Source organism: Pituophis catenifer, unplaced genomic scaffold (genome assembly GCF_029215685.1).
Source record: "Pituophis catenifer annectens isolate HBS135680 unplaced genomic scaffold, rPitCat1.0.hap2 SCAF_2, whole genome shotgun sequence".
In the NCBI taxonomy this organism is placed as follows: Eukaryota; Metazoa; Chordata; class Lepidosauria; order Squamata; family Colubridae; genus Pituophis; species Pituophis catenifer.
The window spans coordinates 104,392,241-104,409,326 of NW_027256882.1; the positions used below are offsets into that span (position 1 = coordinate 104,392,241).

Below are 17,086 nucleotides of genomic sequence, written 5' to 3' on the forward strand. Positions count from 1 at the left end.
ACTTAATATTTATCTACTGGATATTGATTATGTCAAAAATCTATTGTTTTTCTATTCATTTCCGACCCTTGATCATAATAAAAACCCTCAATTTCATGATTTCATATGTTTCCATCAGATGAGAATTCCCAGATGTTCTGCAGTCTTCCAAATCTGGTATTCTCAGAATTACAACCTTTAAAATTCCCAACAAGAACAGGAAATTTCAGTCACAGCACTTTCAAAATTCACCTACTTACGGAAGGCAGATGTAATAATAATAATAATAATAATAATAATAATAATAATAATAATAATAATAATAATAATAATAATAATAATAATAATAATAATAATAATAATAATTTTATTTCTATACCGCCTTTCTCCCGAAGGACTCAGGGCGGTGTACAGCCAATTTAAAAACACAAGACACAACAATAATTAAAAATTAAAATAATTAAATAGATTTGGCCGATTTAAAACCCCAAAAATTAAAATACCCCAATTTAAAATTATTATATTGACAGCCCTGCCTGGCGGAACAACAATGATGAAAATAATATCCAAATTATTTAAGCAAAGACTAAAAACTAAGCAAAATTATTATATTGCTTTTTTAGAAGCAGAGAATGGGAAGTACACAAGTCTTCCCAAACTTAATATGTTTTTCACAGCAAGTAGATTTTCCTCCCAGTCTGTAAAAATTAAAATCTGTGTGCCTATCAGAAAAGCAAAAGAGAATATAAGGGAAACATTAAGCATCCCTCTGCCTGCTTCTTTGTTTAAATCAGATATCCAAATTCAAAATTCACATACCAATGATAAGATTCTTCATAATAAAAATACTAGAAGGATCATCTTGTGACACAGACATTTGGAAAGTATTAGTGAGATTTTCACATCCACAGCTGGAAGTAATTTGCTAATAAATTTAATTAAGGTGCAAATCTCATATGGTAGAATATGATAAAATTCTTATAAACTAGCAGCCCAAATTAAGAATTAAAAGTTTATGTCCCATCCATTTCAATTGAAAACTTAAGCACATAACTATATATAAATCTGTCCACTGGAAATCCATGAAACTAAAGATGCTTAAACACCTACTGAATTATACCCAAAATAATTATATAAATATAAACATGACATTGAAAAGACTAATGATCCCTGTTAAAACAGGTTTATATTGCAATCTATGTAGGCAGGTTGAGTGCTACATATATATGCATATGTAAGCAATGCATTCATAGGGCTTCTTCCTTAGATATTATTGCACCAGCCTTAATAAAGTCTTTAAATTAAAAAAAAGTAAGGCAGGGTACATGTAAACTAACTCCAAATAACACATACTGTCCCATTGTTAATTTGACTAACCGTGGGTGAACAGATTTATTTATGGTATTTTAATGCCACCCAACTTCAAAGAGCTCCAAGCTGATTTGGCATTTTTCATTCACCATATGAATTTTTATAGGTTATTAAGTAATATATAATAGTCCAAGCATGTCACAGTTTAATAATGTGAAGCACATAGCCTGTGAAGAATTTATTCACATGCATAAACCTGATAAAATATACAAGTTTTTCTGCAATCTGACCATTACCACCATTACCATTATCAGCACTGCTGATTTAGTCTGATAAAGCAACTAGTAACTTACTGCACAGATAGTAACTAAAAGAAACTATTTTTTGACATATCTAGTGCCATCACATTACCATTTTAAAAGAGTTTTTTTCCACTCACACAAAAGGAAAAAACAATAGAAAGTGACAATACTTGAAATTGACTTTTATCAACCAAAGCATTAGAATGGAACTGGAATGGGAATGGGGGTGGACTGGACTGGACTGGACTGGACTGGACTGGACTGGCAGCATGGGCAGAAAGAGTTTGCTGAATTGGGGATAGGAAACTAAATATAAAGCCAAATGAATCTTGGTTGGATTAACCAAATTCGTAAGCCTGAGTTAACAAACATAGTTGTGTCCACACATTTCCATACTACAGTGAAATGCTAACTACTTCACTCTAGACAAATTCTTGGCCAATAAAGAATTCTATTCTATTCTATTCTATTCTATTCTATTCTATTCTATTCTATTCTATTCTATTCTATTCTATTCTATTCTATTCTATTCTATTTCAGTTTAGCCTAGCTTGTTCCTAATAGTCAATTGCCTAAAGCAGTGGTTCTCAACCTTCCTAATACCGTGACCCTTTAATATAGTTCCTCATGTTGTGGTGACCCCCAACCAGGAGTGGGTTCTAAATTTTTTTACTACCGGTTCTGTGGGCGTGGCTTATTTTGTGGGCATGGCTTGGAGGTCATGTGACTGGGTGGGCGTGGCTAGCTGGTCATGTGACCGGGTGGCCATGGCTATGTGTATAGGGACTACTCAGAGGGCTGAAAAAAGTCATTTCTGACAGGTCCTCGCACTTTTGACTAGTCCTCACACTTATGACCATCCTCACATTTATGCCCGTGCAGCATTCTTAACAACCATGTCACTCATTTCACAACTGCTTCTCTTCACCATGGTGACAAGATAGGGCAAAAACGTAAAATGTGAGGACATTTGTAAGTTCGAAGACTGGTCAAAAGTGCGAGGACCAGTCAGAAATAACATTTTCAGCCCTCTGAGTAGTCCATATGCACAAAAGGACTACCCAGAGGGCTGAAAAAAGTGATTTCTGACAGGTCCTCGCACTTTGGACCGGTCTTCGCACTTATGACTGGTCATCATTTATGCCCATTGTAGCATTCTTAACAACCATGTCACTCATTTCACAACTGCTTCTCGTCACCATGGTGACAAGATAGGGCAAAAACGTAAAATGTGAGGACAGTCGTAAGTTCGAGGACTGGTCAAAAGTGCGAGGACCAGTCAGAAATAACTTTTTCAGCCCTCTGAGTAGTCCATATGCATAAAAGGATACAGCTATAGAGAGGGAGGAAGGAAGGGAAGGGAAATTAGAGTAGGAGTGAGGGTAAGAGAGGGAGGAAGAGAGGAGGAGAAGGAGAAAGGAAGAGGAAGTAGGGAGAAGAAGAGGGGGAGGAAGAGAAAGTAAGAAGGAAAGAAAAGAGAGAGGTGGTAGGTTTGAGGAGAAAGATTGCTGTACAATAAAAAAGATGAAAGGGAAGAAAGCCAACCCCAAACAAATATAAAGATATTAAGATGAAGAATGAATTGTTAAACTTTAAAGAATAAAAGAGAACAAATATGAATAAATAACAATAATTAGAAACACACATACAAACATACAATGTATTTTCTTTGAACAGAGTATTTGGCCGGTTCATAAATTTAAACAGTGTTTAGTCATTTCAATTAAATTTACAATTTCTATATTTCCTTTTTGCCATATTTATTCCTCATCTATTTTTGTAAAAAAAAAAACAATATTACCCTTCATCCTCATCTCTAATCTTAATCAAATTCAATTTTTCCCTTCTATTCTATATTATACCCCTTCCCATTGTCATCTGTTTTTATATCCATCCTCACATTGGTTAATTATGTAATATTACAGTTGTTTAATATAAATTCAACATTTTAATATAAATCAATTAGTTATATAACTACCTTTTTTGTATATTAATCAATATGAACATGAATATTCCAATTATTTCCATGCAATCCAATTTCTTACAAATCAATTAATTATATTTACCAATAATAATAAACCAAATAATTTCCTCCATATATTTCTCCAAACCACAACTTAACCATTTCTGCTTTCAACACAATATACAATTAATAGTATCTCAATTATTACAATTCCTTAGTTAAATAGAGCTTTTTTTTCTTTTGTGTTTTAAAATCTCCTCTTTTTCCCTAAATTTCCCATTGTTTGCACCTACCTTTTTTGGTGAGGAAAAAGAAAAGAAATCTGCCTGCCTAATTTTCCAAGTTGCAACAGCAAAGCAGTTTCAGTTTCGTTTTTCAGCATAGATAGGGGGGAAAAAATCTGCACTCTTTCCAAGCAAGCAGCAGAGCCCTGAGCAAAACAGCTGAGAGCAAATCAGCTGGGGGTCGGGAGCCGATCTAATCAAGGGCTAATTAGCCTATGCTGAAGCTCCGCGGGCCAATAAAATTACAAAAAAACCACCGAACCATTTGTTAAATTGCTGGTTCCCCCGTCCCTCGCCCACCACTATTTATTGGCAATAAATAGTGGTGCGGAGGGGCGGGGCAAGCCAGCAATTTAACAAACAGTTCAGCTGCACCACTGGCTATAGGGCGGCCCTTTGAAGCCCCGCGGCAAGAATTTAAACAGTTTTTTTTCCTCTAGCCATCGGAGGCAGCAATAGATTGGGAGTGGGCGGGGTAAACGAACGGCCGGCGATCCAACAGAGCAGAGAGTGAGGGTGAGTGAAGGCATGGGGGGGCGAGAGAGGGCTTTGGCGACCCCTGTGAAATGGCCGTTCGACCCCCAAAGGGGTCGCGACCCCCAGGTTGAGAACCGCTGGCCTAAAGGATTCCAGCTACTTCATGTTTACAGATTCAAATCTTTAGCAATTACACATTTTGAAACACCTTTTTTCTTTAAATATCCTTATCTTTCCTTGCTATAATGCAAATAGCATATGCATTACTAAATTGTCAGCACTAATGGATCAATAACATCTTCTCCATTTAAACTATTTCCTCATTAATTCCATGGTAAAAACTTGTGAGATTTAGTTTTCAGTTAAAATTACTTGCAAAAACAAAAGGTGTTCCTTTTGCCTGGTTGTTTGCTTGTAGATGTTTCATTTTCAAATTAGGTAACATCATCAATCAGTGCTATTGTGTGGACAGTTTGTTTACATATAATAACTTGCCCTGCCACTTTTGGTGGAAGTGTATTTTTCTCCTTGGTAATATTCCTTGATTAGGCTATTGTTTTCTGATTGATTGATAATTGATTTCCTGGTGTTAATCCCTGCTTGTCATTGTGTTGGCTGTAGGAGAGGAGAAGTCACATTTAACAAAAAAAAAAAACAACGCTACACTTTCTCTATTCTGTGGAATATTTCAATAAACTACACCTATGATTATGAAAATAAAAGAGCTTTAAATTTACCTGATAGATGTCTGATAAACTGCTACTCCCAGAATCACTGGCAATACTGCAGCCAGACTGACTTGAAGGGACATGTGTCACCTGCGGATGTTGATTATCTGTGAGATGCATCTTGGTAAGGTCTGCTGGAAGCTGGAAAGAGGAGGGGATCAGTTATTAAATACAGTTGCAAATTCAACCAATTAATATTCTCTCTGGAAATAATTTGACAGTAATGTAAAAAACATAGGTAAACAACTTATTCTTCTTAAGAGTAGAAAGTATCTTTTCAGTTTATCTTTTCTGTTTTCAGAATTTATTTACTGTAAATATATATAAATTTATCTCTGAATGGCAAACTTCTGTAGCTAAGAATACTGGGTTGCACTTTCTCAAGGGTTTTAAACGATTAGCAATTGAGGAAAACAACAAAGAGACACATTTTCAAAATAAAATGTTGTTGTAAATTAAACATTTGAAGAATTATTATTGCCATTTGACTGAAATCATCGAGAATAAGTAGAATTACAATTGAATCTGAGTGAATGCAAAACACCTTACCAAATGGAGAAGTTCACTTTCTCATTCACTCAGACCTATTCTTTTATCTTGGGGGGAGGGGGGGTTGGATAAGTTTGCTAAGACTTGTGGATCTTTCCCAAATTGATACTGGACACAAATTAATTTGTAAACTACTTTTAGAAAATAAGGAGGTGATGAAACAGCAGCAAAAGGAACCAACAAGTAAGAGATACTGTCCATGTTGGTATTTTAAACAGGAATGGCTGGAAAGAGTACTTAGGTATATTTCTGTATCTTTACAGGTTGGTCCCTATTGTTACTTTGCTGCTGGTAGTTAAGTGGCTTAGTTTGCAATTCAGTAAGTTTTTATAAAGGATATTTGTGTGGTTGGAGATTTGTGGATATGTTGTATATTCCTTTACTACTAAGAGATAAAAGGGTTTTTTTTGCTGTCTACTAGACATTTGCTGTCTACTAGACATTTCAGGGGATATTTAGCATTTTAGGGAAAAATCTAATGAATGTAATTGGAAGTAAATTTTAAATACAAGGATTACTTTGTTCTTAGGAATGAATACCTGCCTACCAAAAATAAGCTCTGAGAAACTGTATTTCTTTCAATGGTTACCACAAAAATATTTATTATTTTTATTTTTATGTATTTTATTTATATGTATACAATATATACATACTAGCTGGATACCCGTGCTTCGCTATGAAACTATGTGATGGGGCTTGATAAATTGACACTTAAAGCTTGAAAATTAATGAGTAGTTATGATCAGCCTCTTCTCTCCCCTCTCTCCCTCAGCCTTACCCCACAGAAATGTCTATCCCCTTCTCTCCTTCAGGCTTGCCACACAGAGGCCTATCCTATCCTATCCTATCCTATCCTATCCTATCCTATCCTATCCTATCCTATCCTATCCTATCCTATCCTATCCCCTGGTTGCTGCTGTAAAAGTAAAACTGAAACAAACTCCTCTCCTCTGCTTGTATTTTGCATTTGGAACAGATTTCTCTTCAGGTGGGGAGGGGGAATAGAACTCCTTAGCATCAGAGGGCTGTTTGGAAAGTGAAACAGTATTTGCTGTGTGAGCAAGGAGACAGGAAGGAGCCTGGCCGTAGTTTAGCTCAACTGTTCTGTAGTAAAGCTGCTTGCTGCTTTGAAAGTAAAACTGAAACTGAAACTCCTCTCCTCTGCTTATGTTTTGCATTTGGAACAGATTTCTTTTGAGGTGGGGAGGGGGAGTAGAACTCCTTAGCATCAGAGCGTGTTAATAATAATATATGAAATACTAATGCTCTGATGGTCATTTTGAAAAATCCTTTCTTAGTGAGCACCTAGAAGCCAAAAGGAACATACATGGCAATTTCAAGTTTGTAGGTTCTGGAGATTTCGTGATTACAGCATGAGTGGTTTTCGCTTTTATATATAGATAGATATATAGTTTATATGTATTAATATTAAAAGCTTGAATATTTTAATATTGATAATTTTTACATGTACAGATTACATTTTAATTATTTTATTAGCTTTTATTTTGAGCTTTATCCAGATAAATAATGTGAACTGACATTATCTACTGTAAAGTAGATTGTTTAGAGTCATTAGACAAATAGTTTCAATCAGCGCCCTCACTGATGGTCCAAATACCAATGTTTAATAGATTTATGCCTATAGAATGGATATGTTACAAATGGACCACTAGAACTTGATATGAAAGTGGTCCCTTAGAAGCTTCAGCCTCAGTTTTAAATAATTGCTAATCCAAATCCTTAAATATGGTGGCAGTATAATTTGATATTGATAGCTATTCTTAAAGAATAGCTCAGAATACAATTGTTTATAGGAATTGTTGATTCTAGCTTACATAAGTAAAAAAAAATCATAGATTTTTAAAATAAATTTACAAATGTGATCATTACTGTGTTTCCCCAAAAATAAGACCCTGTCTTATATTTTTTTGAACCCCGAAATAAGCACTTGACCTTATTTTCGGGGAGGTCTTATTATTTTTGGGCGCATGGAGCAAGATGGGGATCCTCTTGCTGTCTTACCTGATTTCCAGCTCTGCCTCCCTAACCCTAACCAGAGGAAATGGTGGGGACTGGCTGCGCATGAGGTTAAATATTTTCGGGGGAGGATTTATTATCCGAGGAGGACTTATTTTTGGGGAAACACAGTACTACAATAATGGTTTACTTTTCAGGATATCAGGGTACATTTTTTTAAAAAAAGACATTTAATACACATTGGGTATAAAGATACTTAGGAGGTCAATAGTCGCAACAAGCACCAAGTTGCTTTTTGTTGGGCTACTTATCTTACTTAAACCATTGTATGTATTGAGATATTTCATTTGCTTTATCTGTTCAATAGACAAAGTGGATGTTGAATTCAATACCTTTTCAGCCCTCTTGGCTACAAATGGAAATAACAGAAGCTAGAGTCAGATTCCACTACACACACACACACACACACACACACACAGCTACTTAAGCAAAAGCTATTTTCAAAAAATCATTCCCAGAAAATACATCATCATTTGAAGTCAAGCCAAAGTGTGGAATCATCTTTAAAATGCTCCTTTGCAAAGCATTTTGCTTTCTAAATTTTATGAAAGTTTGCAATTGTACTCTTCTTTTCACAGCAGCTTAATAGCTGCTGGCTTAACATAACATTTTTTAAAAACATTTTAACTGGTTTGTCATTTTAAATTGGGGCCAAATTAATATATATCCTTTTAATTGTTTTTAATGTTTGTATTGTATGTTTTTAGCTGGCTGTACACCGCCCTGAATCCCTCAGGAGAAGGTGCGGTATATAAATTCGAAATAAAATAAAATAAAATAAAATAAATAAAATATTGTCATATATATCAGTAAAATATCAACTCTGATGTGGAAGATAGCAAAGTGGTAGACAATTTCTGCTTTTCAGAATTAACTTTCAAGAGTGAAGGAATAGTTAAGAAATATGCCATAGACTAGCATTTGGTACAGCCTTGGAAAAAAATATTCAGACACCATGAAGTGTCTATACCTACAAAAATCAGAATAATGGAAACAATGTTCCCTCTGACACAAGTGAAAGTTGGTCTTTAAAAAAGCCGTATGAGAAGAGTATTAACGGTGTTCAAGTGTCGTAGAAGACTCTTGAGAATAACGTGGACCAGGGGTGAAATCCAACAGGTTCTGACAGGTTCTAGAGAACCAGTAGTGGAAATTTTGAGCAGTTCGGAAAACCGTCAGCGGAAATTTTGAGCAGTTCGGTGAACCAGCAAATATCACCTCTGGCTGGCCCCAGAGTAGAGTGTGAATGGAGATTTTGCAATATCCTTCTCCCAGGAGTGGGGAGGGAATGGGGATTTTGCAGTATCCTTCCCCTGCCACGCCCACCAAGCCACACCACACCCACCAAGCCACACCCATTGAACCGGTAGTAAAAAAAAATGGATTTCACCACAGCTGTGGATGCCAACAAACATATGGATCTTTAAACAAACTATATTTCTAACAGGATTCTAACTCAAATTGTCTTACTTTGAGCACATTATGTGAATGCCTAGCTATCTGGAGGAGATTCTAATGCTGGCAAAGGTGGAAGGAAGAAAACATTACATCACCGGTAGACCTGAAAAGTCAAGTTAGGGACAGATTGTCATGAAGACAATCTATCTTTATGGTCTCTAAGAATTGACAACAACTTGATGGCACATAATCAAAATTATTAAAACCATTATTATATCCTTAAATCAATATATACAGAAGAGATCAACTCAAATTTGAAATACTGTATTTCCCATATTTTAATATAAAATTAAAATATCTGGTTCAGAGATAGAGTGTTCTGCATTATTGCTATTAAAATTTGCATTTTAAGATACGCATTAGTGGCTCTACCTAAAATAAGGTAGTAAAAAACTTCTTTTCCAGTGAAAAGATTTCAAATGCATTCGGAATTCTTCAGTTTAGATGAAAAGTGTGAACTTTTTTTAAAAAAGAAAATTGAGCTCAGACCAAAAATCTCTAAAACAGTATTTTCCAGAATACTTCTGCTAAGGAACAACAGATGCTAATTAGTGAAATTGTTCCAAGGACATTAGGAAGTTTCCAAATTTGGATAGTAAAAGTAAAATCAGCTTCCAACAGATTGGGCAGAATGTCAGCCTGCTTAAAATAACAAGGAAGCAAGCTGGGGGTTGGAAGGTGATCATTTCCCTGACTGAGAATTGGATTTCAGACTTCTCATCAGATGACTATCCGATATGCATTGATATGACCGCTTTAGGGAACTACAAAGTCAAGTTTGAACCATAACACCTTGTATATAGTACAACAGCCTAACTATTCTCTTTGTGCCTAAATACCAAATACTGGCTCATAGAATTATCGTGGGAAATCATGCAGGGATGCGTGAACAAATGAGTTAATAATTCTAGCGTAGAGAAAGTTACTACACATATGTTAGCATTAAGCAAACATATGATGGGCCATCAAAACTGCTTTTACAATAGTTCACAAAGTAAAAATAAAAATAATCTAATAGCAGTATCTAAAACTATACACCCAACTATAGATGTGTTTGTTTTGAAAGTTAGACTCCTGGTTATTTTAATGAGATAAATGCCTCTTGCATCTGAGAGGGAATAACATTTTAATTAGATGTTTAGGAGTAACAATGCCTGGCTATTATTCTAGAGGAGTTTTTAGGTTAGAATTCCTGAATTCTGCCCACAAAATTGATATTACTTTTAAACTCTCCATTTACTTTACAAATACTTGGTATTTACAGCTGTTCTAATATCTCATCCCAATGTAAATTTCAGTCTCTATTTTCTATAGTATTTATTGCTCATATGTTGAACTACCTGGATAAGTGAATTATAGACATGATGCCAACTGTTTGTGTTTGTTTGTTTGTTTGTTTGATATCCATTTAAACACTTGTTAAAATGAACTGTAGACTAAGTTTACAGTACTCAGTATAATGCAGCCTATTTATTTAACAGTGGACATCTGAAAAGAAAACCTGTGTGAATCAAACATGCTTTGCAGGAGAAGATGTGCCCCCTCCAGGCCAGATCATTACCTGACTTTAAAAATTTTTCCTATATTCTTCTGACATAGTATTATTAATTCAACTACCTGAAAAAGTTTCTTTAATATGTATATTCCATTTCCTCCCTACCAATGCTAGGGATTATTAATATATTGCACTTCATTGTAACTATTTCAGGAATTTTCTCACTTTTTTTGAAGAATAATTATTACATAGGAGAACCTAACTACCATATTTTTCTGAGTATAAGACGCACCTCCCCCCCCAAAAGAGGGTGGAAATGTTGGTGCGTCTTATACACCGAATACAGCCATTTTTGGCCTCCCAAAGCCCCTCGTTCCATTTTTGCGAAAAATAGGCCTGTTTTTCACCCGATTTTTGCAAAAACAGGGGCATTTTTGCCCTCCCGCAGCCCCCAGGAGCACTCTGCAGGTGTCCCAAACCCTCTGTGTGTGCTGTTTGCCCATTTTTGCGAAAAACGAGACGTCTGCAGAGTGCTCCTGGGGCTGGGGAAAAGCAAAAACACCCCCGTTTTTGCGAAAAACAGGGCGCGCAGAGGGTTTGGGAGGCCTGCAGAGTGCTCCTGAGGGCCAGGGAGGGAAAAAACTTTTTTTTTCTTACTTACCTCTTCGAAATCTTGGTGCATCTTATACACCAGTGTATCTTATAGTCCGAAAAATACAGTAGTAGTCAATTACAAGTTATAGTGCTGTATCTCTCTTATCTTGGAAAGACCCTTCTGAATTTGCCCTTACTGGCAGAGATGTCTGCCTTACTAGAAATGTGCATGAGATCTTTTTCTGTGTTGCTCTTGAGATATGAAACATCCTCTTAAGTATGGCACTGTGCCCCATTGGTTTTTTTTCTTTTACAAAATCAATACAGCGAATGTTTCATCATAATTGTTAATTATTTTAGGAGCTAGTTTAGTGTTAAGTTTCATTTTTGATACTGTTCATTTTTGTAATTTTGTTAATCACTTTGACTACTCAGTAAGATTTAAAGGTCAGAGTGTAAATCAAACAGGTAAACATTTGCTTTTCTTAGATTGTGGGACATATATAAATGGATATCCCACTTCAGTTAGATTTTATCACTTTATCTCCTCATCCCAATTTTCAGTATATGCTATGTTGTCCAAAAAGTATTTTTCCTTCACTTTTCTGCATTCCTCAATACAAGAAATAAATTTTGAGATGGCTGCCAGCTACTTAATTGTCTCAAGATCATCCTGCCTTCTGTGTACCACAGCTAACTTATGTTTTATAGACATCAGGCATCTTTAAACTTTTTATATCTTTTAAAGTAGATTTATTCACCTCTTTTTATGATACGTGGGTAACATGAAAACAACTAATTGCCCCAAGGCCTTATCTTTATCTTCCATTCATACAATTTCTCATTGGAAATATCACAGTGGATCAGTCAACAGTGACTTTAAATTCAAGGGTCTCAAATGAATTCACCAAATGAATTTGGGTTTTGTTTCAGTTCTATATGGGGGATATCACTGATCTATCTCAAAGGATTATTATGTAATTCTTAAAAAGAGATGCATAAGCAAGAATGTTCACTTTTCAGAAGTACATTAACTATACATTTTTTCTTTTTCTAACCAAATGGTGATTATACAATCAGTTTTGTTTTTTATTAAATAAAATATTAATTTACATTCTATTTCATCCAATGTATAAAATTATCTAGAACGGACGTTGACTTACCTGAACGTCCCTTTTAGGAGTGCTGCGACCACTGTCCATAGCTGGGAACTCCACTCCAGATCTTGACAGTAACTGAGTGAGAGCTGTAACACTCTCCCTGATAAGGCACGCCTCCAATCCCATGGTCCTCCAGTCTATCACGAAGACACAGCAAGACTCGAAGGAAACTCCAACAGCAAGTCCAGGCAGGCAATCAGGAGCCACGGCAGACAGTCTGAAAGAAACTGCAACAGCAGAACACAACAGAACAACTAGGGGGGGAATGGACAGTGGTCGCAGCACTCCTAAAAGGGACGTTCAGGTAAGTCAACGTCCGTTTTCCAGAGTGCTGCTCCCACTGTCCATAGCTGGGACATACCCAAGCTCAAAGAAAAGAACTAGGGCGGGAGACTGGATGCCCCCAACCCCCTGTCCAACACAACGCTCTGCAAAACCCGCCGTCCAAAGGCAGCATCCGAGGAAGCGTACGAGTCAATCCGATAGTGGCGGATGAATTGTGACACCGAGGACCACGTGGCCGCTCTGCAGATGTCCTCCACCGACGCTTGTGTCGCCCAAGCCGCGGAGGTAGCCGCACTGCGGGTTGAGTGTGCAAGAATGCGCCCCGGAACAGGTTTCGCTGACAACTCATACGATAATGAGATACACGCTTTGAGCCACCTGCCCACCGTGGCCGCAGAAATCTTCTGTCCCATCGAGGCCGGATGAAATGAAACCAGCAGGGCCTCAGTCCGGCGAAACGAAGAAGTCCGGCGAATGTATATACGAAGAGCCCGTCTGACATCTAATTTATGCCAACGCCGTTCGGTAGAGTTTCGCGGGGACGGGCAGAAGTCTGGCAAGGAGAGTTCCTGCGCCCGGTGAAAATGGGTGTTCACCTTCGGAATGAACGTAGGATCAAGCCTGAGAATCACTACGCTCTCGCGAAACATACAAAGGTCCTCACGAATTGAGAGCGCCGAGAGCTCCGACACTCTTCGCGCCGAAGTGATGGCCAACAAAAACGCAGTTTTAAGCGATAGATGTTTCAAGGAGACCGACCTCAGAGGCTCGAAGGGGGGGGAAGTCAGAGCTTGCAGCACAAGCGGCAGGTCCCAGGTAGGGTATCTGTGTACTGCAGGAGGAGACAAGTTCGTCGCGCCATGAAGAAACCCCCTGATGAGCGGATGCCTCGAGAGAGAATCGTAGGGAGGACATTTCAGGACGGTAGAAAGAGCCGCAGTTTGACGCCTCAGCGTTGCAGGGGCTAGACCTTTTTGTAGACCCGCGTGGAGGAAATCCAGAACTTCCTCCACCGTCGCCGAGGTAGGATCCACATGTCTCGAGGCCCCCCAGGCACAAAAGGACCTCCAGGAAGCCTCATAAATGCTGCACGTAGAAGGTCGCCTGGCCGCTTGAATAATCTGCACAACTCCGTCAGACAAGTTTGACTTCTTCAGGATGACGCGCTCAAACGCCAAACGGCCAAGTGGAGCCACTGGGGCTCTGGATGACAGACGGCCCCTTGGAGCAGTGATACCTGATGTAGTGGGATCACCCAGGGTGGTGCTACGGAGAGGTCGACCAGGTCCGCGTACCAGGCCCTGCGCGGCCAGTTGGGAGCCACCAGGATTAGATCCGCCTTCTCCCACAGCAACTTCCTCACCACTCGAGACAACAGAGGAATGGGGGGAAAGGCGTAGAGTAGACCCTGTGGCCATTGACATCTCAGGGCGTCGCGATCCTCCGCCGACGGATCTGGGTACCTGGACACAAATCGGGGCAGCTGGGCATTCCTCCGGGAAGCGAACAGGTCTATCTCCGGTGTCCCGAACCTGCGACAAATCTCTTGAAACAGCCGAGGATGGAGCTGCCACTCTGCCGGGTCGATGAGTTCCCGGCTGAGCCAGTCGGCGCGTACGTTGTCCACCCCCGAGATGTGGTCCGCTTTTATCGATAGCAGATGAGTCTCCGCCCAGTTGAATAGATGTTCCGTCTCGAACATTAGAGACCTGGACCTTGTGCCTCCCTCCTTGTTGATGTGCGCTTTGGTCGCCGTATTGTCGGTGAGGACCAGCATGTGACTCCCCTCCACCGATTCTTTGAAATGACAGAGCGCCAACCTGACCGCCCGCAGCTCGAGCAGATTTATGCTGCAGCGGCTTTCGGACGGTGACCACTGACCTTGCGCCACGAGATCGCCGAGGTGCGCTCCCCAACCTTTCAGGCTGGCATCCGACGTCAAAGTCAGCCTCTCCGGCTCCAGGAAGTCGCAGCCCTTCAGGAGCGCCGGAGACAGCCACCAGTTCAGTGACAGACGGATCTGAGGAGGTAGATACACCCTGTGGTTCGAAACAGCCTGGCCCGACCGTTGGAAGGGGAGGAGGAACCACTGCAGGGCTCGGGAGTGTCTGCGTGCCCACGGAACGATATTGTAGCAGGACACCATTTTCCCGAGCAGTTGGGCAAGGAGCGAGAGAGGCACCTTCTCCAAGACTTGGATTTGCAGAAGTAAGTCTGTGACGCTCTGAGCTCTGTCTGGAGAAAGGAAGACCTTCCCTTTGACTGAGTCTATCAGAGCCCCCAGATGAATGAGTCTCGTGGTTGGAACCAGGTGGCTTTTCTCGATGTTCACTGAGAACCCATGACGTTGGAAAGTGTCTAGAACTAGAGACCGGTCCTGAGTTGCCTGGACAGGAGAAGAGGAAAGTATCAAGACATCGTCGAGATAGCACATTACCCGGACTGGATGTTGACGGAGCGAGGCGGCCACAACCGCTACCAGCTTTGTGAACGTGCGCGGTGCGGAAGACAGGCCGAATGGCATCGCCCGGTATTGGAAGTGTCTCCCGTCGTACTCGAATCTCAGGAACCGTCGGTGGTCGAGGTGTACCGGAACATGCAGGTAGGCCTCTCTGAGGTCCACCGATTGTAGTAAGTCCCCTTTTCGCACTCCCGTCAGGATAGAACGAAGAGAGTGCATCTTGAACTTGTGATACACCACAGACAGGTTTAATACCTTTAAGTTCAGTATGCCCCGCCATCCCCCCGAGCTCTTGGGGACCAGAAAAAAGGTTGAGTAGAAACCTAATCCCCTTTGGGCTAAGGGAACCGGCTCTATCGCCTCTATGTGTAGCAAATGTAGAATTTCCTGCATCATCAGGTCGCGACGTTCTAGAGATGAGGGGACCGGGCAAGAAACGAAGCGACTTGGCGGGGTTCCAGCAAATTCGATAGAAAGACCTGAAGAAATGGTGCGTAGCACCCAAGAGTCCTTGGTAGACCGGGCCCACTGGGGATAGAAGAGGTGCAGTCTCCCGCCAATGGGGCCCGGAAGGGACGAGTCATTTGCCTCTGCGAGGCTGTCTGAAGTTGGAGCCACGAAAGGGGCGCTTAGACTGAGATTGGAACCTGCTGCGGTCGCGAAATGAATCTCGGCCTTGAGCTCTGTCCTGGCCCGAGAAGGAAGGTCTGCGGAAGAAGGAGCCGCCTGAACTTTGAAAAGGACGAAAGGGCGGCCGCTGGCTATATGGTGTATACCTCCTTTCCGGGCGGCGAAACGCAGTTGGAAGGACCTTTCTCTTGTCTCGATCCTCTATCAGTAGCGGCTCCAAGGCAGGCCCAAACAGGTTTGGCGCTTTATAAGAGGCAGACGCCAACCTCCATTTGGCCTTCAGGTCTGCTTTCCAGTGACGAAGCCAAAACAGGCGCCTAGAAGAAACGGTGGACGCTAAAGTGCGGGAGGCGAACTTTACCGTATTCAGTGACGCATCAGCCGAATACTCGGTGGCAGCCACAATTTTATTTATGTCCTGGTGTAACCGAGTCTCTTCCGGAGGCAACCTCTGTTGTAGCTGTTTCAACCATATCAGCGAGGCTCTATTAAAGAAAGAGGTTGCGGTTGCCGTCCTGATTGCCCAGGAAACCGCCTGATGCGACCTGCGAAAGGCCAGTTCAGCTCTGCGGTCCTCTGATTTTAGACCGTCCAGGGAGTCAGACGAAGGTAGGGCACCTGACGCCAAAGCCGCCACCGGGGGGTCCACCGTGGGAAGAGCCAAAAGATCCTCTAAATCAGGAGCGGCACAGTATAGCTTCCTATCCAGGGTGCTGGGCGATGTCATAGAGCTAGGTTGCCCCCAAGGAGACTGTAGAACGTCCAGAAAAAGACGGGGGCACGGAATCACATCTTTGTCCGGCTTAGCAGACAGAAACAAAGCGTCATGGGGCCCCGCGGACGTGGGGGCGCCAGAATGATCCGTGACGGAAGAGGTCAAATTGGTGGTAACACGGGCTTTATGTAATAGCGATTTGAACATAGACGGACGGAACAACCCTTTAAAGGCAGGGGCGTCCACTGGAAGGTCCTCATCCTCCGAAAGTTCTATGTCCTCTGGACACTCCTCACCGTGATCTGAGTCCGCCCTGGAAGAGGACGTTGATGGCTTCCTGGTCACCTGGGAGGAGGATACCTGGCGACTCAACTGAGGAGGCTGCCCTGCTGAACGACTCGGAGTCTGAGACGCCTGATGAAGACCAGCTGCCAAAAAGGAAGAGAAGGCCGATGAAAACATGGCCTGCAGGTCCTGATACATCGGTGGAACCTCCCCGTCCGGGCCGCGGAGGCCAGCTGCAGTCGGGGTGAACGAAGCCTCAGGCTGAGTGCGAGGAGGTCTCTGCGAAGAGGGAAGCCCCGCTCTGGAGACGTCTGGCAGAGATTGAGATACGCCTCTGGACAGACGTATGCGCTCATCACGATTGGACGGCGGA

At 41.1% G+C, this 17,086-nt stretch overlaps 1 protein-coding gene across 1 annotated transcript in view; it reads right to left on the reverse strand.

Annotated features, from left to right (window-relative positions):
* Window positions 1-17,086, reverse strand: part of RAPGEF6 (Rap guanine nucleotide exchange factor 6) — a 164,313-nt gene that overhangs the window by 55,975 nt on the left and 91,252 nt on the right. Inside the window, exon 7 of the mRNA XM_070937314.1 lies at window positions 5,054-5,185. Within this exon, the coding sequence (XP_070793415.1) occupies window positions 5,054-5,185 (132 nt within the window). The remainder of the gene's footprint in view (window positions 1-5,053; window positions 5,186-17,086) is intronic.